Source organism: Hylobates moloch, unplaced genomic scaffold (assembly GCF_009828535.3).
Source record: "Hylobates moloch isolate HMO894 unplaced genomic scaffold, HMol_V3 SCAFFOLD_6, whole genome shotgun sequence".
Classification (NCBI taxonomy): domain Eukaryota; kingdom Metazoa; phylum Chordata; class Mammalia; order Primates; family Hylobatidae; genus Hylobates; species Hylobates moloch.
The window spans coordinates 150,252,628-150,273,388 of record NW_026652281.1 but is presented as its reverse complement, the minus strand read 5'-3'; the positions used below and the strand labels follow the sequence as shown (position 1 = coordinate 150,273,388).

Genomic DNA, 20,761 nt, shown 5'->3' with positions numbered 1-20,761 from the left:
TACAGGTTCGTGCCACCACACCTAATTTTTGTATTTTTAGTAGAGACAGGGTTTCGCCGTGTTGGCCAGGCTGGTCTTTAACTTGTGACCTCAGGTGATCCACCCACCTCGGCCTCCCAAAGTGCTGGGATTACTAGCGTGAGCCACTGCGCCTGGCCCTAAACAGGAATATTTTTTAAACCAATAAATTACTGGTGTCTTTGCATAAATGCTCAAGAGAGTGACAAAACAGGTCACTTAACATAAGATACATTAAGAATAAGTCCTCAGCTGGGCACAGTGGCAAGCTCCCATCTCTATTTTAATTTTTAAAATAAGAAATAAAATAATAAAAAATAAGCCCTCAAGGAATCAGCTTATGAATCCCTATGTGAGCAAAAGCGATCATTTTAGAGCTATTTGAATAGAAAAACCAATTACATATCCAAGTCAAGGTTTAAGTCATTTAATTCCCAAACTAAAATAAAGAAATTATCCAAACAAAATAGAAACAAAAACCTTTCTATTTCAAAATAGTAATACAAAGGTCTGGTAAGCTTGCAAGCATTATAATACCTGGTTCAGAGAAAGTATCACTAATATCATCATCCTTGTCATCTTCATAATCCTCTTCCTCTTCTTCCTCCTCCTCATTTTCAGACAGTTCATGCTCACTGCCAAATCCTTCATCATGGTCCTCATCATCAACATCCTCCTCGTCCTCCTCATCTTCTTCAGGACTGCATTTGGTTGGCTGTTCACCCAAGTTGTCGGAGACAAAAAGAGAATAATTGTGCTCTTCTTTTTTCTGGGATGAATCTGAGACTGATGTACTGGCAGAAAGACTACTGCTCTCTCCTGCTGCAAGTGACCCAGGACCTTCCTGGGGCAGGGGACTTAGTAATAGTTCCTGGGTTTCTTTAAAAGGCAAAGCGGGAGTGGCATGACCTTGAAGAGGCTCCATCCCTTTTTTCTCCTGTCTCTTTGCCACTGCACCACAGTAGCAGGTGTTCTCCTTTGCTGCATCTGTGTGAATCTGGCTCAACAATGGCCGGCTCTGTTGCACTGGGTTGATCTTTACCTTTGCCTTTTTTACATAGTCTTTACATTCAACATGAAAGTTCACCTTTTCATTATGATACATGTTGGTCTTCACCATGATCTGTGTGCTTGAAGTGGGTTTACTTGCTTTTTGGACACAGTCTGACAAAGGGACCTCAGCCTGCAGAGTCTTAGAAGAACACACAGGAGCAGCTGCTCTGCTTGTGATCTTTTTACCAGGGAATGAAGAGGGTAAGGGATTTTGTTTGACACTGAAAAGTGAATCGGGATAATAAAGGGAATCAGAAACAGACTGTGAGTCCTCACTATTAAGTTGAGCTAAAGTTGGAGTTTTACTTATAACCTCTTCATCTTGGTAAGGACTAGAAAAGTCATCAAGACCCAAGTAATCCACTTCTTTTGTTCCCCAGATGTCACAGCTGGTTAGTTTGGTATATTTCGTTAGGTCTTCACAGTATGTATCCCACTGTTCCCAGTTTGAGGTTAAAGCACCCTCATTATCCAGGACATCTGTGAAAGACTCCAGATTTTCAATGTCTTTGCAGTCCTCCAAAGAAAGAAAGTTGTCTCTAGGATTCTGTTGGTAGTTCATCTCTCTATCCTGAGAAAGGTTTTAAAAAAGAAATTGCACATCATATTTCAGGAAGGAAATATTCGCCTCCATATGTCAAACTGATAAATCAATACTTGACTTTTGGTCTGTTTTAACATAAAGGCTACTGACATGACGCTTTATCATTTCATATAATGCCATCATTTCCTTAGGCAAGAAAAAGTAGAATGAAAATAAAACAAACAAAAAACAATTAAAAATTAAATTAAAAAAAGAGGGAAAGTGTGTCCCTTGAGAGGCTCAGGTATGATCCAAATATCAAGGGCTCTTGAGTTGACCATAAACATTCCACCTGAGGCCAGGCGTGGTGGCTCACGCCTGTAATCCCAGCACTTTGGGAGGCCGAGGCGGCCGGATCACGAAGTCAGGAGATCAAGACCATCCTGGCTAACAGGGTGAAACCCCATCTCTACTAAAAAAATACAAAAAATTAGCCAGGTGTGGTGGCGGGCACCTGTAGTCCCAGCTACTCGGGAGGCTGAGGCAGAAGAATGGTGTGAACCCAGGAGGCAGAGCTTGCAGTGAGCCGAGATCGTGCCACTGCACTCCAGCCTGGGTGACAGAGCGAGACTCCATCTCCAAAAAAAAAAAAAAAATTCTGCCTGAAAAAAGTTTACATTTCCTTATCTTAGAAGAATTTTGGGATCTCCTTAGCGGTGGTAGGGTGGGGGCAGGGGGAGACACTTCAATTAAAAAGCAAATAATGTGCTATGCGAGAGAGAAGAATTTAAAATATTAACAATGAAAATAATAAAGACACCCTCATTACAGAAGAAGATATCTTTTTAGTGGGAACTTAAATATAGAGGCAAAGAGCAATCCAAAGAGAGTTGGAATTCAGCCACAGAATGGTATGATCTTTTGCAAGACCTTATAACAATACTTGGGCAGGCAGAGTAAAATACTCCTCATGAATTTTAGAGATTTTTTTTTTTTTTTTTTTTAGTAGAGACAGGGTTTCACCATGTTGGCCAGGCTGGTCTCAAACTCGTGACCTCAAGTGATCCGCCCACCTTGCCCTCCCAAATTGCTGGGATTACAGGCGTGTGCCACTGGAGATGTCAATTTCAAGTATCAGTTAAGACTCTGCAGCCATTGAAATGAATACAGCATAGCTCTAATGTACAAATATGAAAGACTGCCCACCATGTATTTTTATTTTTAAAAGAGCAAGTTACAGAAAACTGTTATCTATATTATCCAATTAAAAAGTATATACAAAAAAACTATATACATATGTTTACATATGCATAGAAAAGAACCTGTTAGTTATGTTTTGGTAAAAGTTTTGGAAGGTGGAGGCACAGGAAGAAAATGAGGAAGTTTTCAGTCTTCCAGAGTTATTTTTTTTCTTTAATTTTTGGTGTGTGTGTGTGTGTGTGTGTGTGTGTGTGTGTGTGTGTGTTGTCTGTGTATGGTTTGTTTTTTTTTTTGAGATGGAGTCTCACTCTGTCACCCAGGCTGGAATGCAGTGGCGCGATCTTGGCTCACTACAACCTCCTCCTCCGGGTTTAAGAAATTCTCTGCCTCATGGCGTGAACCCTGGAGGCGGAGCTTGCAGTGAGCCGAGATCGCGCCACTGCACTCCAGCCTGGGTGAGAGAGCGAGACTCCGTCTCAAAAAAAAAAAAAAAAAAGAAATTCTCTGCCTCATTCTCCCAAATTGCTGAGATTACAGGTGCGTGCCACCAGGCCCAGCTAATTTTTTTGTATTTTTAGTAGAGATGAGGTTTCACCATCTTGGCCAGGCTGGTCTTGAACTCCTGACCTCGTGATCCACCTGCCTCAGCCTCCCAAAGTGCTGGGATTACAGGCATGACCACTGCGCCATCCTGTCTGTGTATGTTTTAACAGCTTTACTGAAGTATAATTTCACATACCGTAAAACCAACCTATATTAAGTAGATAATTCAATAATTTTTAGTAGATTTATGCATCTGAGCACTCAGTTTTTCCAGTTTTTATATATTTTTGTGTTATTTCAATTTTATGTAATTAAAACTGTTTTTAAAATGTTTTCCTTATGAATTTTCAGTGTCTATTTACCTCAAGAATAAATGATAAGTATATGCAGATCCTGTTTGGAATTGCTATTTTTGTGCCACATTCTTTATGTCATTCATATGCCTTGCTCAATGTTTTCCAGCTGAAAAGCCCATTATCTTTACCAAAAACTAGATTTGAAGATATTTAGATAATCTCTTACCATTTTTGATGCATTCATTTTTTTTTTTTTGAGACACAGTCTTGCTCTTGTTGCCCAGGCTGGAGTGCAGTGGCGCAATCTCCACTCACTGCAACCTCCGTCTCCCAGGTTCAAGCGATTCTCCTGCCTCAGCCTCCTGAGTAGCTGGGATTACAGGCACCCACCACCACACCCAGCTAATTTTAGGTTGCGCCATTGCACTCCAGCCTGGGCAACAAGAGCGAAACTCCATCTAAAAAACAAAAAAAAAAAAAAAAAAAAAGAATGTATTTGATGAAGCAATATTGGCTGCCCTGGAGCCTCCAGAATCGAAGAAGAGCTGCAGGTGTGTGTGGCTATGACCATCTCTCCAGAGCCCTTTCTGCACAGCTGCTGTCGGCATCACACTAAAAGCAATGTTTAAGGCCGGGCGCAGTGGCTTACACCTGTAATCTCAGCACTTTGGGAGTCCGAGGTGGGTGGATCACGAGGTCAGGAGTTTGAGACCAGCCTGACCAATATGGTGAAACCCCATCTCTACTAAAAATACAAAAAATTAGCCAGGCGTGGTGGTGCATGCCTGTAATCCCAGCTACTCGGAAGGCTGAGGCAGGAGAATCACTTGAGCCCGGGAGGCAGAGGTTGCAGTGAGCCGAGATTGTGCCACTGCACTCCAGCCTGGGGTACAGAGCGAGACTCTGTCCCAAATAAATAGATAAATAAATAAAAGCAATGTTTAAATCAAACTAAAGATTAAAAATTAAAATTCAGGCAGGTGATCCACCCGCCTTGGCCTCTCAAAGTGTTGGGATTACAGGCACGAGCCACCATACCCGGCCGCATCCTTTTTTTTCTTTTTGAGACTCCAGTCTGCTAGACTGGAATGCTATGGGGCGATCTTGGCTCACCACAACCTCTGACTCCCTGGTTCAAGCAATTCTCCTGCCTCAGCCTCCCGAGTAGCTAGGACTACAGGTGCGCACCACCATGCCCAGCTAATTTTTGTATTTTTAGCAGAGACGGAGTTTCACCATGTTGGCCAGGATAGTCTCAATCTCCTGACCTCATGATCCGCCCGCCTTGGCCTCCCAAAGTGCTGGGATTACAGGTGTGAGCCACCGTGCCCAGCCAACAACTGCATACTTTTAAAATTACTAGATGTAGGCCAGGTACAATGGCTCATGCCTATAATCCCAGCGTTTTGGGAGGCTGAGGTGGGTGGATCACCTGAGGTCAGGAGCTCAAGACCTGTCTGGCTGACATGGTGAAACCCTGTCTGCACTAAAAATACAAAAATTAAGCTGGGCGCAGTGACTCATGCCTGTAATCCCAGGACTTTGGGAGGCCGAAGCAGGTGGAGAGCCTGAGGTCAGGAGTTCGAGACCAGCCTGGCCAACGTGGTGAAACCCTGTCCCTGCTAAAAATGCAAAAATTAGCTGGGCATGGTGCCAAGTGGCTGTGATCCCAGCTACTTGGGAGGCTGAGGTAGAACAATTGCTTAATCCCAGGAGATGGAGGTTGCAGTGAGCCAAGATCGCACCACTGCACTCCAGCCTGGACGACACAGCAAGACTCTGTCTCCAAAAAAAAAAAAAAAAAAAAATTAGTTGGATGTAGTGACACACACCTGTAATCCTAGCTACTTGGGAGGCTGAGGCAGAAGAATCATTTGAATCTGGGAGGTGGAGATTGCAGTAAGCCAAGATCACACCACTGCACTACAGCCTGAGAAACAGAGTGAGACTCCGTCTCAAAAAAATAAAAATAAAAATAAATGTAAATAAAATTACCCTAGGTATAATCATAAGAATCAAACTTGGCCCAAGCACATCTTTTTTTTTTCAGGCATTTATAAATAAAAAACTCTCCCACAAACTTTTACCCCAAATCAATCAAGACGAAAACCAAGAAAATGCTGCTTACCAGTTCATACATGAAATCTGGATCCGAACTGTTTGCTAAGAGATCTGTGCTCATCAGAGTTTGTTCCGAAAAGGTGTGGCTTCGAAAGGCATCCCCGAAAGGCGGATCCATTCCGCTTACACTAGGCTACAACAGAGTGATTTTTATTTTAGAAAGTTAAAGACTACTTTGAGACCAATTTATCACATGAGCCCCAACCCCACCCCCACTAAGTAACTTATTCTTTTCAGAAAACATTTCTATACTTTTTTTCTACTGTATAGTAATATTTAAGAGCTTTGGCTAACACTGAACTGTAGACTTAAATTAGGAAAATACCTAAAAATAGAAAAAATAGACTGCTGCTAACGCCCCGGTGGAGAAGCTGAGGTCAACATGAGATGTGAAATATTTAAAGTGGATACAAAACTATTTCAGCAATGCAGACAATTAAGTGTGTTATGGGTGATGGTGCTGTTGGTAAAACATGTCTCCTGATATCCTACACAACAAACAAATTTCCATCGGAATAATGTAGTTTTTGACAACTATGCAGTTACAGTTACGATTGGTAGAGAACCATACACTCTTGGATTTTTGATACTGCAGGGCAAAGGATTATGACAGATTATGACCGCTGAGTTATCCACAAACAGATGTATTTCTAGTCTGTTTTTCAGTGGTCTCTCCATCTTCATTTGAAAATGTGAAAAAGGCCGGGCGCGGTGGCTCACGCTTGTAATCCCAGCACTTTGGGAGGCCAAGGCGGGCAGATCACAAGGTCAGGAGATCGAGACCACGGTGAAACCCCGTCTCTACTAAAAATATAAAAAAATTAGCCGGGCGTAGTGGTGGGCGCCTGTAGTCCCAGCTACTCGGAGAGGCTGAGGCAGGAGAATGGCGTGAACCCAGGAGGCGGAGCTTGCAGTGAGCGGAGATTGCGCCACTGCACTCTAGCCTGGGCAACAGAGCGAGACTCCGTCTCCAAAAAAAAAAAAAAAAAAAAAAAAAAAGAAAATGTGAAAAAAAGTAGGTGCCTGAGATAACTGTCCCGAAGACTCCTTTCTTGCTTGTTGGGACCCAAACTGATCTCAGAGATGACCCCTCTACCATTGAGAAACTTGCCAAGAACAAACAGAAGCCTATCACTCTGGAGACTGCTAAAAAGCTGGCCCATGACCTGAAGGCTATCAGGTCTGTGGAGTGTTCTACACTCACACAGAAAGCCCTAAAGAATGTATTTGACAGCCAGGCGCGGTGGCTCACGCCTGTAATCCCAGCACTTTGGGAGGCTCAGGTGGGCTGGTCACCTGAGGTCAGGAGTTCAAGACCAGCCTGGCCAACATGGTGAAACCTTGTCTCTACTAAAAACACAAAAATTAGCCGGGCGTGGTGGCGGGCGCCTGTAATCCCAGCTACTCGGGAGGCTGAGGCAGGAGAATCGCTTGAACCTGGGAGGCGAAGGTTGCAGTGAGCTGAGATCTCGCCATTGCACTCCAGCCTGGGCAACAAGAGCAAAACTCCGTCTCCAAAAAAAAAAGAACGTATTTGACGATGCAATATTGGCTGCCCTGGAGCCTCCCGAATCGAAGAAGAGCCACAGGTGTGTGCTGCTATGAACATCTCTCCAGCACCCTTTCTGCACAGCTGGTGTCGACATCATACTAAAAGCAGTGTTTAAATCAAACTAACGATTAAAAATTAAAATTCAGGCTGGGTGCAATGGCTCAAGCCTGTAATCCCAGCATTTTGGGAAGCCAAGGCAGGCGGATCACCTGAGGTCAGGAGTTCGAGATCAGGCTGGCCAATATGGCAAAACCCTGTCTCTACTAAAAATACGAAAATTAGTCAGGTATGGTGGTACGTACCTGTAATCCCAGATATTCAGGAGGCTGAGGCAGGAGAATCGCTTGAACCCAGGAGGTGGAGGCTGCAGTGAGCCGAGATTGTGCCATTGCACTCCAGCCTGGGCAACAAGAGCGAAACTCCATCTCAAAAAATAAAAAATAGGCCAGGCGCAGTGGCTCACACCTGTAATCCCAGCACTTTGAGAGGCCAAGGCAGGTGGATCACGAGGTCAGCAGATCAAGACCATCCTGGCTAACACGGTGAAACCCCGTCTCTACTAAAAATACAAAGACAAAATTAGCCGGGTGTGGTGGTGGGCACCTGTTGTCCTAGCTACTCGGGAGACTGAGGCAAGAGAATGGCGTGAACCCAGGAGGTGGAGCTTGCAGTGAGCCGAGATCGTGCCACTGCACTCCAGCCTAGGCGACTGAGTGAGACTCTGTCTCAAAAATAAATAAATAAAAATAAAAATGAAAAAAAATTCGTTTTTACAACAATGACAAATGCCGTGTACCTACCCACATGCACTTGTGTGGGACAAGGCCCATAGGTATGGTCCCCCCTTCTGCCTCCCAGTACTAGTTAATTTTGAGTAATTGTGTATTGTCAGAAAAGTGATTAGTACTAGTTTTTGTTTTGTCGTTTTAAAACTCTTTTATTATTTGTTTAAAAGCAAGGCATGCTTATGGATGACTCTGTAACAAACTAATTGGAATTGTTGAAGCTGTTCCCTGGTTCCACCCTGGAGAGTAATCTGGGACAACTTGGTGTGTTGTTGTTGTTGTTTTTTTCCTCCTCTTTTTTGAGGGGAGTGTGTGTGCGGTTTGTTTTTCAGTCTTGCTTTTTAATTCATTAACCAGTAGATAGCCCTTAAGGGGAGGAGGATGGATCCACTTCCTAGATCTAGTTTAGAAAACATGTTCCCCATCTGGTGCTCTCAGGAAGGAGTGTAGTAAATGCCTCATTTAATAACATACTCCTTTTTGAAAATTGCCTTTTCTTTCCACCCTTGAGTAGATCCAGTATTTGATGAAACTCATCAAAGTGAGTGGAGCCTGTCTTGCCCCTCTGTTTTCTAGGCCACACTATATGTGACTGTGACTTTCACAGACATTTGTCTGCCATTTGCTGATTTTTTGGGAAGTCAATTTCTAACTTCTTTCACTGATACATGAAGAAAAGTATTGCACCTTTGAAATACACCAAATAAATGAGTTTGTGATTTAAAAAAATGTTTTCCCTGTCAAAAAAAAATTGAAAAACTATAGAGCAGCAACTAATATCTTCTAGAAAGTAAAGCTTATTTAGCCACCAGTCACCATACAGCACCTATCGAGTACTTTCACTTAGCTATATAACATTTCTTCAAATCCTTGTCTAACAACACTATTTTAACTATCAGTAGAGAATTCCCTGTCTTTTCCTGGGGTCTGCAGATACAGCAAATCACTCTCACTCTGTGCTGCTAAGTGAGTCCCATGTCTTATTTTCTAAAGCAACCTGGAAGACAATTTGGGCATCACTGTCTAGTACAACCAATGCCTGCAGGAAGGTAATGGAAACAGAATCAACTAAATACCCAAAAATCTCCTTGGTAAGACCAGTAACTTGGGCATGAACTCTGTAGCCTTAATCCTGATTCCTGAAAAGGGCACAGTCCATTCAATAGTAAGTAAAGGGGGAAAAAAAAAAGACTTGGGACCCAGCATTAATTCTCCTTCTTGTTTTTTCTCTATCTTCTTTTTACATTTTAACATCTATACAAATCCCTCCAGAGTCAAGTCTGGGCTCACCCTCCTAGAGTGGGTTAAATAATAGAAAGGCCTCACTTTGAAATCTAACTGAGATGAAAAAAGAGAATGAGAAAGAATAAAAAATTTCTTTTTTTTTTTTTTTTTTTTTGGAGAGACAGAGTCTCGCTCTGTTGGCATGATCTCAGCTCACTGCAACCTCCACCTCCAGTGTTCAAGCGATTCTCCTGCCTCAGCTTCCTAAGTAGCTGGGACTACAGGCAGGCGCCACTACGTCCAGCTAATTTTTATATTTTTTAGTAGAGATGGGGTTTCACTATATGTTGGCCAGGCTGGTCTAACTCCTTACCTCAAGTGATCAGCCTGTCTCGGCCTCCCAAAGTGCTGGGATTACAGGTGCAAGCCACCGCACCCGGCTTTTTTTTTTGAGACAGAGTCTCGCTGTGTCGTGCAGGCTGGAGTGCAGTGGCGTGATCTTGGCTCACTGCAACCTCCGCCTCCCAGGTTCATGCGATTCTCCTGCCTCAGCCTTCCGAGTAGCTGGGACTACAGGTGCGCGCCACCACGCCTGGCCTAATTTTTGTATTTTTAGTAGAGACGGGGTTTCACCATGTTGGTCAGGCTGGTTTCAAACTCCTGACCTCAAGTGATCCGCCCGCCTTGGCCTCCCAAAGTTCTGGGATTACAGTGAGCCACTGCCAAACGGCCAAAAATTTCTCTTTTTCAGTTTTTTCTTTTTTTTTTTTTTTGCAAGTTTCTGCAGAAATGTTTTCCAGTGGTAGTAATCTATTTGCTTATTCTTTTCATATACTTTCTATCTTTCACAAACTGGACTTTTCATAGACCCTCTCATCGTATTTTTCTTCATTGGTAAGTCCCATCTTATTTTTTTTCTTTCTCTTATCTTCCCCCAACATTTCCAGGCCTGCAGAACCTTTCTTCCTAGAAAAAGTTAGCTTGAGAAAATAAGTTTAAAATTTAAGCCCCAAATTCAAGTACTCAATAAATATAAAACTAAACCTCGGCCGGGCACGGTGGCTCACGCCTGTAATCCCAGCACTTTGGGAGGCTGAGACGGGCGGATCACAAGGTCAGGAGATCGAGACCATCCTGGCTAACACGGTAAAACCCCGTCTCCACTAAAAATACAAAAAATTAGCCGGACGTGGTGGTGGGCACCTGTAGTCCCAGCTACTTTAGGAGGCTGAGGAAGGAGAATGGCATGAACCCGGGAGGCGGAGCTTGCAGTGAGCCGAGATTGCACCACTGCACTCCAGCCTGGGCGACAGAGAGAGACTCTGGCTCAAAAAAAAAAAACAAAAAACTAAACCTCAAAAGGGCAACCACTCTAAAAGGGTATATGCAGTCCATCTGTCACAGAGGTTGGGGTGGCAGCAGGCAGCTGTTCTTTTTTTTTGAGACGGAGCTCGCTCTGTCCCCAGGCTGGAGTACAATGGCACAATCTTGGCTCACTGCAACCTCCACCTCCCAGGTTCAAGCAATTCTCCTGTCTCAGCCTCCCGAGTGGCTGGGATTACAGGCGCGTGCCACCACACCCAGCTAATTTTTGTATTTTTAGTAAAGACAGGGTTTCACGATGTTGGCCAGGCTGGTCTTGATCTCCTGACCTGTGATCCGCCTGTCTCGGCCTCCCAAAGTGCTGGGATTATAGGCGTGAGCCACTGTGCCCAGCCAGCCACTGGTCTTTTCAATATCCATTACCAAGTCCCCTTTCTTTGCCTCTTCTGCCTGTCTCCGAGTCACCAGACAATCCCAGCAAATTGTTGATTCCCTGTGCTCAGGGGATAGCTCAGTATGGCAACACAAAAAGCCACCCAAGAGTCCCCGCCCACTCATTACTTCTAGGTTTCTCCCCAGCACGGAAACAAACAGGGGAGGGGCAAGAGCTAAACACTGGAGAAGAAAAGGAGTTTAGATAAGCAGAATGGGGACTAACAGGGCTTCATTGATTGTCTCAGTGATTGCCTCAAACCAAAACTGATCAATTCAGAGTAGCTGCCATAATATAAACAGATACAATCATTCTTAGATATATTTTGTGGGGAGATATTTACATGTGCACACATAGGTATGTGTGTGTGTGTCTGAGAAAGAGAGAGATGAGAGGGGTTGGGGGAGGGAGCCTGAAGTCTCTCACTATTTCCTCTTAATTACTTCTAAATTCAGCTAGCATAAATGAAAGGTAAGAATTGGGAAATAGGAAGAGTGAGGAGATAGAAATGGGATTGCTGTGGCAGACTAATTTTCAGGTGAGTTAGTTTTGCCCCATAAAGCCAGCAGATCTGTCCACCTTCTACCTATTCATCATACTACCTATGTAGAACTCACTAAACTTCAAGTGATAGCAAAGTAAGAAATAGAAGCCAATGGAAGGAAGAACATGTACTCAAAACTAGCTGAGATCAGAAATAAGATATCACAAAAAGGTAGTATGCAAAGCTGTGTTAAGATTCATTTAAGAGTCAATGGTATTGACTTTCTGTAGTGGGAAAATATAAAACTTTGCACCTACTCTGTATGATTTACCTGAGGCATTTCCAAGCCCAGATCCTGTGAATCCGATTCCAAACTTCTTTTTTTTCTCGTTTGTAAATTCCTTTCCAGCTTTACTTTCAATTCCGAGATCGAAGATGATTTTTACAATAAACAGCAGGTTTCCCCAGAGTGCTTCCAATTCAATTGCTTGGATCACTGCTTTTTTTTTTTTTAATAATTCTGTGTGATGCTGTCTGTCAAACAACACAAAGTAACTTCACTGAGTTCCAGGAAAAACAAGTTGATGTTTAAAAAAAAAAGTTGACTTTTGAAAAAACAATATTAGCAGAGAATACTGTGCTTTAAATGAGTAAGTCTTATGGTTGAGTTATCAAGGATTTGGTCACATCTTAATACTTACTATTCTGAAATTTACCATTCCTCCTCTTGTATTTTTCTAAAATAGAGCTGGTCAAAAACCAATTGGCAACATTAAAAAAAACACACATAAAATTAACATAGGCTCATTTTTTCTGTGATCTGAAAGATGTAATACATTGATTTTTAAAGTCAAGCTCTCATTCACTTTATGTTCTTAATGAGAAAACATATCTCAAAATTTAATTCCATCTATTGTATAATCATTACTGCTAAATTAATCTACATTTTATCTCTCTCATAAGTAAACAGAAGAGTAATGAATACATAATAGTCAGCAATGGAACTTAACATATCCTCTACATTAAATAAAATCACATTTGTAATGGTATATGCCAAAATTATTCTTTCAGTTAGAAGTATAAGCTGTCATTGACGGAAGAATTATTCCAGCAAGTTTTTAACAGGTGTATGTTTGAGGAAAAATGGGCCTGGGGACTGCTCTGCAGAGTGGTTTCAAGGGTTAAGTTAAACAATGACTACAAATCATCTGGCACAGGATTTTGACAGGGTACAGACTTAAATGTTAGTGTTTTTTCCCTTCTCCATGAAGACTTTAACCAGGAGGAACTAAACAGTTATACTCGCTTCATTTTCTTGTCCAAGATCAGTGGGTCTCAAAGTATGATCCAAGGATCAGCAGTACTAACATCAGCATCAACCTAAAAATTTGTTTAAAATGCAGAATCAAAACAGAACCTCTAGGAGTGGGTACCAGCAATGTTTTTTAATACGCCCCCCAGGTGATTGTGGTCCTCTCTAAAGTTTGAGAACCACTGTCCTATCCTTGATCTAATTCAGTCTAGAAGCAGTGTCACATCTTATATTGGTAAACAGTCAATTTACACTGAATTTGCCTTCTGAGGTCAGCACATTGTCTGGGCTAGAGGGTTAGAGTGGTACATTATATTAATTTCCTTTTTTTTTTTTTTTTAAAGACAGAGTCTCACTCTGTCACCCAGGCTGGAATGCAGTGGCCCAATCTTGGCTCACCTCAATCTCCTGGGTTCAAGTGATTCTCCTGCCTCAGCCTCCCGAGTAGCTGAGATTACAGGCAAGCAACACCACGCCCAGGGACTCAATCATTGTTCTACTTGATTAGATTAATAAACTGACACAATCTGCATTTTCTGGATCTTTGCTGCACTCTCCCCTCCAGTGGGCTTTCGTTCCCAGCTCACTGGTCTAACCTAGGAAACAATGTCAAGTGCCCACCTAGAAACAGAGTTAACTATGCTTTTCAATTCAGTACTACAGTATAACTAGATTGCTCCCTGTTCCTGCCAAAGGCCTGTTCTTGTGCAGTTTCTCCTTATGTGACCTCATGCCATCGTCCTACAACTGGTATGTAGTCATTGCCCTAATTCTCTCCCCTGATTCCTATGAGAAAGAAGGTCAGTCACTTTTTCTAGACCTATGACTTACGCCTCCCAAAAGGTATCTAATTCATGTCATGTGTTCAACGAAGTGGACCAAAACCTTGGCATAAAACCTGGATCTGGGAGAAAAGTTTGATATCCTTTAAAATCTGAAAAATTAACCTTACTAGCAATAGGGTCGGCTGGGCGCAGTGGCTCACGACTGTAACCCCAGCACTTTGGGAGGCTGAGGCAGGTGGATCACTTGAGGTCAGGAGTTCAAGACCAGCCTGGCCAACATGGCAAAACTCCATCTCTACTAAAAATACTCACCAGCACTTTGGGAGGCTGAGGCAGGAGAATGGCGTGAACCCAGGAGGCGGAGTTTGCAGTGAGCCGAGATCGCACCACTGCACTCCAGCCTGGGCCACAGAGCGAGACTCCGTCTCAAAAAAAAAAAAAAGAAAAGAAAAACTTCACATCAAGAAATATATAAACCTCTTTGTAAATGAGAGTATTTTACGAATAATAAATATATATTTATTATACATTAATAATATATAAACCTTTTTGTAAATGAGAGTATTTTATGAATAAGGAGATGATGTATATGATGGCCAGAATCCCTGCAGCTCTCTTTTTATATGGAACTGGCTTAAGCCATTGCCCCCTTTCAGTAACTTAAGGAAACTGGTTCCTCACAACAGTAAGTAGCTCTTCCAAGTCATCTAACATTCATCAGAGTAAATGTTAAAACATTTTTGACACACCAATTAGGATGAGTATTATCCAAAAAGTGGAAAATAACAAATATTGGCAAGGATATAGAGAAATCAGAGCCCTCGTGCATTTGCTGGTAGGATTGCAGCTGGTGTGGGAAACAGTTTGGTATTTCTTCAAAAAGTGAAATCCAATTACCATATGATCTAGCAATTCCACTCCTAGGTATACACCTAAAAGAGTTGAAAGCGGGGCCTCAAACAGGTATGTGTACACTCATGTTCATAGCAGCATTATGCACAAAAGCCAAAAGGTAAACACAACTCAAGTGTCCACAAACAGATGAATGGATCAACAAAATATGGCAAACACAACAGAATATTATTCAGCCATAAAAATGAATGAAATTCTGATACACACTACAACAAGAATGAACCTTAAAAACATTATGGTAAGTAAAATAGACACAAAAGGACAAATATTGTATGATTAGGCTTTATGAAGTGCTTAGAATAGAGAAAGAAAGTAGAATGGAGGTTACTAAGGGCTGGGATAGTTTTTGTTTAATAAGCATACATAGTTTCTGTTTGGGATGATAAAAGTGTTCTGGAGGCCGGGGGTGGTGGCTCACACCTGTAATCCCAGCACTTTGAGAGGCTGAGGCAGGTGGGTCACTTGAGGTCAGGAATTCGAGACCAGCCTGGCCAACATGGTGAAACTCTGTCTCTACTAAAAATACAAAAATTAGCCAGGCGTGGTGGCTCACAGCTGTAGTCCCAGCTACTTGGAAGGCCGAGGCAGGAGAATCGCTTGAACCTGGAAGGCAGAGGTTGCAGTAAGCTGAGCTCATGCCACTGCACTCTAGCCTGGGCAACAGAATGAGACTCGGTCTCAAAAAAAAAAAAAAAAAAAGTGTTCAGGAATAGACAGTGGTGATGGTTACACAACACTGTCAATGTACTTAATGCCATAAAATTGTACAGCTAAAGATGGTTAAAATAGTAAATTTTACGTATATTTTACCACAAAAAATTTTTTTTAAGTTTTTTAGGTAAGAAATGCCTGAATACAGGCCAGGCGCAGTGGCCCATCCTGTAATTCTAGCACTTTGGGAAGCCAAGGTGGGTGAATTAGTTGAGTTCAGGAGTTCGAGACTAGCCTGGCCAATATGGTGAAACCCCGTCTCTACTAAAAATACAAAAAATTAGCTGGACATGGTGGCGGGCACCTGTAATCCCAGTTACTTAGGAGGCTGAGGCAGGAGAATCGCTTGAACCTGGGAGGCAGAGGTTGTAGTGAGCCGAGATCGTGCCACTGCACTGTAGCCTGGGCTACAGAGTGAGACACTGTCTCAAAAAAAAAAAAAGCCAATAAATTTATACTGCTATGTAGTTAATATACTGTGGTCTACTTTGATCTTTCCTAATCTTTGCTGGTTCATGCTCATTTCTTTCATGTGACCAGAGGTCTTGTTCCTCTCTCTGTTGTCTTTAAATTGTTCTAGATCCACAATTCTAAGAGGCAGAAACTGTTCTAAACACTAATCTTTTTTTTTTTTTTTTGAGACTGACTCTGTCCCCCAGGCTGGAATGCAGTGGTGCAATTTCAGCTCACTGCAACCTCCACCTCCTGGATTCAAGCGATTGCTGTGCCTCAGCCTCCTGAGTAGCTGGGATTATAGGCATGCAGTACCACCACGCCTGGCTAATTTTTTTGTATTTTTAGTAGAGACCGGTTTTCACCATGTTGGCCAGGCTGGTCTCGAACTCCTGACCTCAGGTGATCCGCCCATCTTGGCCTCCTAAAGTTTTGGGATTACAGGTGTGAGCCACTGATGCCTGGCTAAATAAGTCATTTCTCCTGGCCGGGCGCGGTGGCTCACGCTTGTAATCCCAGCACTTTGGGAGGCCAAGGCAGGCGGATCCCGAGGTCAGGAGATCGAGACCACGGTGAAACCCCGTCTCTACTAAAAATACGAAAAATTAGCCGGGCGTGGTGGCAGGCACCTGTAGTCCCAGCTACTCGGAGAGGCTGAGGCAGGATAATGGCGTGAACCCAGGAGGCGGAGCTTGCAGTGAGCCGAGATTGCGCCACTGCACTCTAGCCTGGGCGACAGAGCGAGACTCCGTCTCAAAAATAAATAAATAAATAAATAAATAAATAAATAAATAAATAAATAAATCATTTCTCCTACGGCTTAATCCTCAGTAAAGTTGAAAGAGGAAGAAACGAGAGAAAGGAAGACAGGCAAGGAAGATGCTACGTTTGAATGTCCCCTCCAAAACATGTTTGAAATTTAATTGCCATCCTAACAGTATTGGAAGGTGGACCCTTTAAGAGGTAGGTATCAATGACATTATCACTGGACACACGAGTGGGCTCTTGATAGAAAAAATGAATTCAGCTCAACTTCCTCTGTCTCACGTGCTCTCACCCTCTCGCCTTTTACTATGGGATGACCCTCAACAGATGCCAGTGTCATGTTCTTGGACTTTCCAGTCTTCAGAATTATGAGCCAAATAAATCTCTTTTCTTTTACTTTTTACTTAATTACTTTTTTTTTTTTTTTTTTGTAGAGATGCAGTCTTATTATGTTGCCCAGGTTGGTCTCAAATTCATGGGCTCAAGCGATCCTCCTGCCTCGGCCTCCCAAAATGCTGGGATTTGAAGCATAAGCCACCATGCCCAGCGATAAATCTCTTTTCTTTAAAATTATCCATTATCCAATCTGTGGTTATAGCAACAGAAAGCAGACTAAGACAGGAGGTAAAGGAAAGGAGGCAGGGAAGTAGGCAGGAGGGCAGGAAAGAATGAAGGAAAGGGAAACGAAGAGAGGCAGGGGAAGGGAGGGCTGTGGACAGGGAGGTGGGAAAGGAAGGGAAGTCAAGAAGGGAGGCAAGGAGGCAAGGAAACAGGGAGGCAGGAAGGACAGGCAACCTTGGTGACTAAAAAGGTTATACAATGTGTATACTCCATGTGACTCCCTTCTTTAGCAAGAAAGACAACTTATCAGACTACACAAGCTCTTTAGCAAACTAGGACCCATCTGCCTCATATTCTATCCATCCTGCTATACTTCATAGGTCCTGCTCAACAATTCCTTTCCTTTCCTTTTGAAAACTACTCTACTCTGCAAGAGTAGAACAAAACAGTCCTTCAGATGCTTACTAAGTCAAGCCACTACCTGTTTCACGGTACAGTTGAAATCAGATATCCCAAAGTCTCCAAAATATTTAAGCAGCAGAGGTTGCCTATGCAAGGAATACACTGGGGGAAAGGTGGGGCTCAAGTTCTCCCTTTATTATGTAATATGAAACCTGTAACCAAAACTACAGGTGAATCACTATATTTTACCATTTGATAGCAGTTCTCTAGACTCCAAAATTTAGAAATAGGCAAGTAAAATTCAAAACAGATTATTATAGTTTGTCACGATTATTAGCAAAACATGCCCATTATTTATTTTCCAAATTCTGCTGCTGCTAGTCTTTAAGGAAGGACAACGGGAAAAGAGGAAAGTAAGGAAGAAGAAGGTGTACCTTTTCCCTCAGATTGGGTGAAAAAAGATCATTTTCCTAGCTAAAGCAGTACTTATAATGACCTTGTAAGAATTTGTGATCCTTTTGCCATACCACCTTGCAAACTCTGTATACCTGATCAATCCAATAGTCTTTTTTATCCTCGCACTCAGAGAGTTTTTAAAATATGGGAGGTGGCCCGGCATACTGGCTCACGCCTGTAATCCCAACACTTTGGGAGGATGAGGCAGGCAGATCACATCAGGTCAGGAGTTCGAGACCAGCCTGGCCAACATGGTGAAACCCCCCTCTCTACTAAAAATACAAAAATTAGCCAGGCGTGGTGGTGCGCACTTGTCGCCCCAGCTACTTGGGCAGCTGAGGCAGGAGAATCACTTGAACCCCAGAGGTGGAGGTTGCAGTGAGCTGAGATCACACCACTGCATTCCAGCCTGGGCAACACAGTGAGACTCTGTCTCGGAAAATAAAAAAATAAAAATAAATACAAATTTTAAAAAATAAAAAATATGGGAGGTGAATTAGATCTGCCACAAAAAATGTAATTAAACAAAATAACTAAAACCACCTTTTACTGAAAATCTTAAAAAGCAAAGAGGATATACTAAATCTCAAAAGTGATCTCTCCTTAGAATGCCATGTTAGAGGAAGACAGAAGAACTCTCAGTTACAATTTTGTTCAATTCCTTTCCAAAGGCTCCTACCCAACTTTAATCTTTGGGTTACAGGGACAACATATGGGAGCTTAGTCAAAGCTCTTTGGGAACCAATAAGGAAGACTTTTTTTTTTTTGAGACAGAGTTTCGCTCTTGTTGCCTAGGCTGGAGTGCAATGGTGTGATCTCAGCTCCCTGCAACCTCCACCTCCAGGGTTCAAGCCATTCTCCTGCCTCAGCCTCCCAAGTAGCTGGGATTACAGGCATGTGCCACAACACCCGGCTAATTTTGTATTTTTAGTAGAGATGGGTTTTCACGTTGGTCACGTTGGTCTCAAACTCCTGACCTCAGGTGATCTACCCGCCTCAGCCTCCCAAAGGGATGGGATTGCAGGCATGAGCCACCGCGCCCGGCCAAAAAGAAAACTATTTATTCATGTATTTATTTATTTATTTTTATTTTTTATTTTTTAGACGGAATCTCGTTCTGTCACCAGGCTGGAGCGCAGTGGCACGATCTCGGCTCACTACAACCTCCGCCTCCCAGGTTCAAGCAATTCTCCTGCCTTAGCCTCCCGAGTAGCTGGGACTACAGGCGCCTACCACCACGCCCGGCTAATTTTTTGTATCTTTAGTAGAGACGGGGTTTCACCATATTAGCCAGGATGGTCTCGATCTCCTGACCTCGTGATCTGCCCGCCTCGGCCTCCCAAAGTGCTGGGATTACAGGCGTAAGCCACTGCACCCGGCCCTAAAAAGACTATTAAAGCAAGTGTCTGGATTAATCTGAGTTGAATGGGAAGGACTACTTTTTATTTCTGAAAACTATCAATTGCAAGGTATTGGAGGCTTTCGGCAGCCTTGATATCTGTCAATTAAGTTGTTCAGAGCACAAGAATAAGAGCACGGAACAATTTTAGACAGAACCAGAGGATGAATTTCTTTTTTTTTTTTTTTTTTTGAGACGGAGTCTCACTCTGTTGCCCAGGCTGGAGTGCTGTGGCGCAATCTCGGCTCACTGCAAGCTCCGCCTCCCGGGTTCACGCCATTCTCCTGCCTCAGCCTCTCCGAGTAGCTGGGACTACAGGCGCCCGCCACCACGCCCGGCTAATTTTTTGTATTTTTAGTAGAGACGGGGTTTCACCGTGGTCTCGATCTCCTGACCTCGTGATCCGCCCGCCTCGGGCCCTTCCCTCTTTTTCAACCCTTACTTGGTCCTCATCATCTTGTATTTACCATTCTAATATTTGCCCTACAGTCTTCCTGTCTCTATCCTCCTGTCCCTCTCTTGAGTTCTTATGCCCCATTTTAAAATTATTCTTATGCCAATAATCCTAGCACTTTGGGAAGCCGAGGCGGGAGGACGAATTGAGGCCAGGAGTTCGAGACCGGTTTTGGAAACATCATGAGACCCTGTCTCTACAAAAAAAAAAAAAAAAAGTAAAAATTAGCCAGGCAGCTGGGCGCGGTGACTCACATCTGTAATCCCAGCACTTTAGGAGGCTGAGGCAGGCAGATCACAAGGTCAGGAAATGGAGACCATCCTGGCTAACACGGTGAAACCTCGTCTCTACTAAAAAACAAAAAAAATTAGCCAGGCGTGGTGGCCAGCACCTGTAGTCACAGCTACTCAGGAGGCTGAGGCAGGAGAATGGTGTGAACCCAGGAGGCAGAGCTTGCAGTGAGCTGTGATCGCACCACTGCACTCCAGCCTGAGCGACAGAGCCTCCCGGGCGCTGTGGCTCACACCTGTAATCTCAGCACTTTGGGAGGCCGAGGCAGGCAAATCACGAGGTCAGGAGATTGAGACCATCCTGGCTAACACGGTGAAATCCCATCTCTACTAAAAATACAAAAATAAAATTAGCCAGGCATGGTGGTAAGCACCTGTACTAGGGAGGCTGAGGTGAGAGAATGGCATGAACCCAGGAGGCAGAGCTTGCAGTGAGCCCAGATTGCGCCACTGCACTCCAGCCTGGGCGACAGAGCAAGACACTGTCTTTAAAAAAAAAAAAAAAAAAAAAAAAAAGGATAAAAAAATTAGGCATGGTGGCACATGACTATAGGCCCAGCTACTCAGGAGGCTGAGGCAGGAGGATGGCTTGAGCTCAGGAGTTCTAGACTGTAGTGAGCTATGATTGTGCCACTGCACTTCAGCCTGGGCAACAGTGTGAGACTCTGTCTCTTTAAAAAAAGGAAAAATTTTAAATTTAATAATT

At 43.2% G+C, this 20,761-nt stretch overlaps 1 protein-coding gene and 1 pseudogene across 6 annotated transcripts in view; one reads left to right on the top strand and one right to left on the bottom strand.

Annotated features, from left to right (window-relative positions):
• Window positions 1-20,761, bottom strand: part of CREBRF (CREB3 regulatory factor) — an 88,141-nt gene that overhangs the window by 50,494 nt on the left and 16,886 nt on the right. For 3 of the 6 annotated variants that reach the window (XM_032158644.2, XM_058440150.1, XM_058440151.1), the window contains 3 exons: window positions 11,887-12,089; window positions 5,762-5,887; window positions 556-1,642 (listed from right to left, as the gene is read on the bottom strand). In XM_032158644.2, the coding sequence (XP_032014535.1) occupies window positions 556-1,642; window positions 5,762-5,887; window positions 11,887-11,895 (1,222 nt within the window). In that variant the 5' untranslated portion in view covers window positions 11,896-12,089. Of the gene's footprint in view, window positions 1-555; window positions 1,643-5,761; window positions 5,888-11,872; window positions 12,090-20,761 lie in introns of all 6 variants that reach the window. The other 3 variants (XM_032158646.2, XM_032158647.2, XM_058440152.1) reach the window with 3 other exon arrangements.
• LOC116471863 (cell division control protein 42 homolog) lies at window positions 6,107-7,359 on the top strand (annotated as a pseudogene).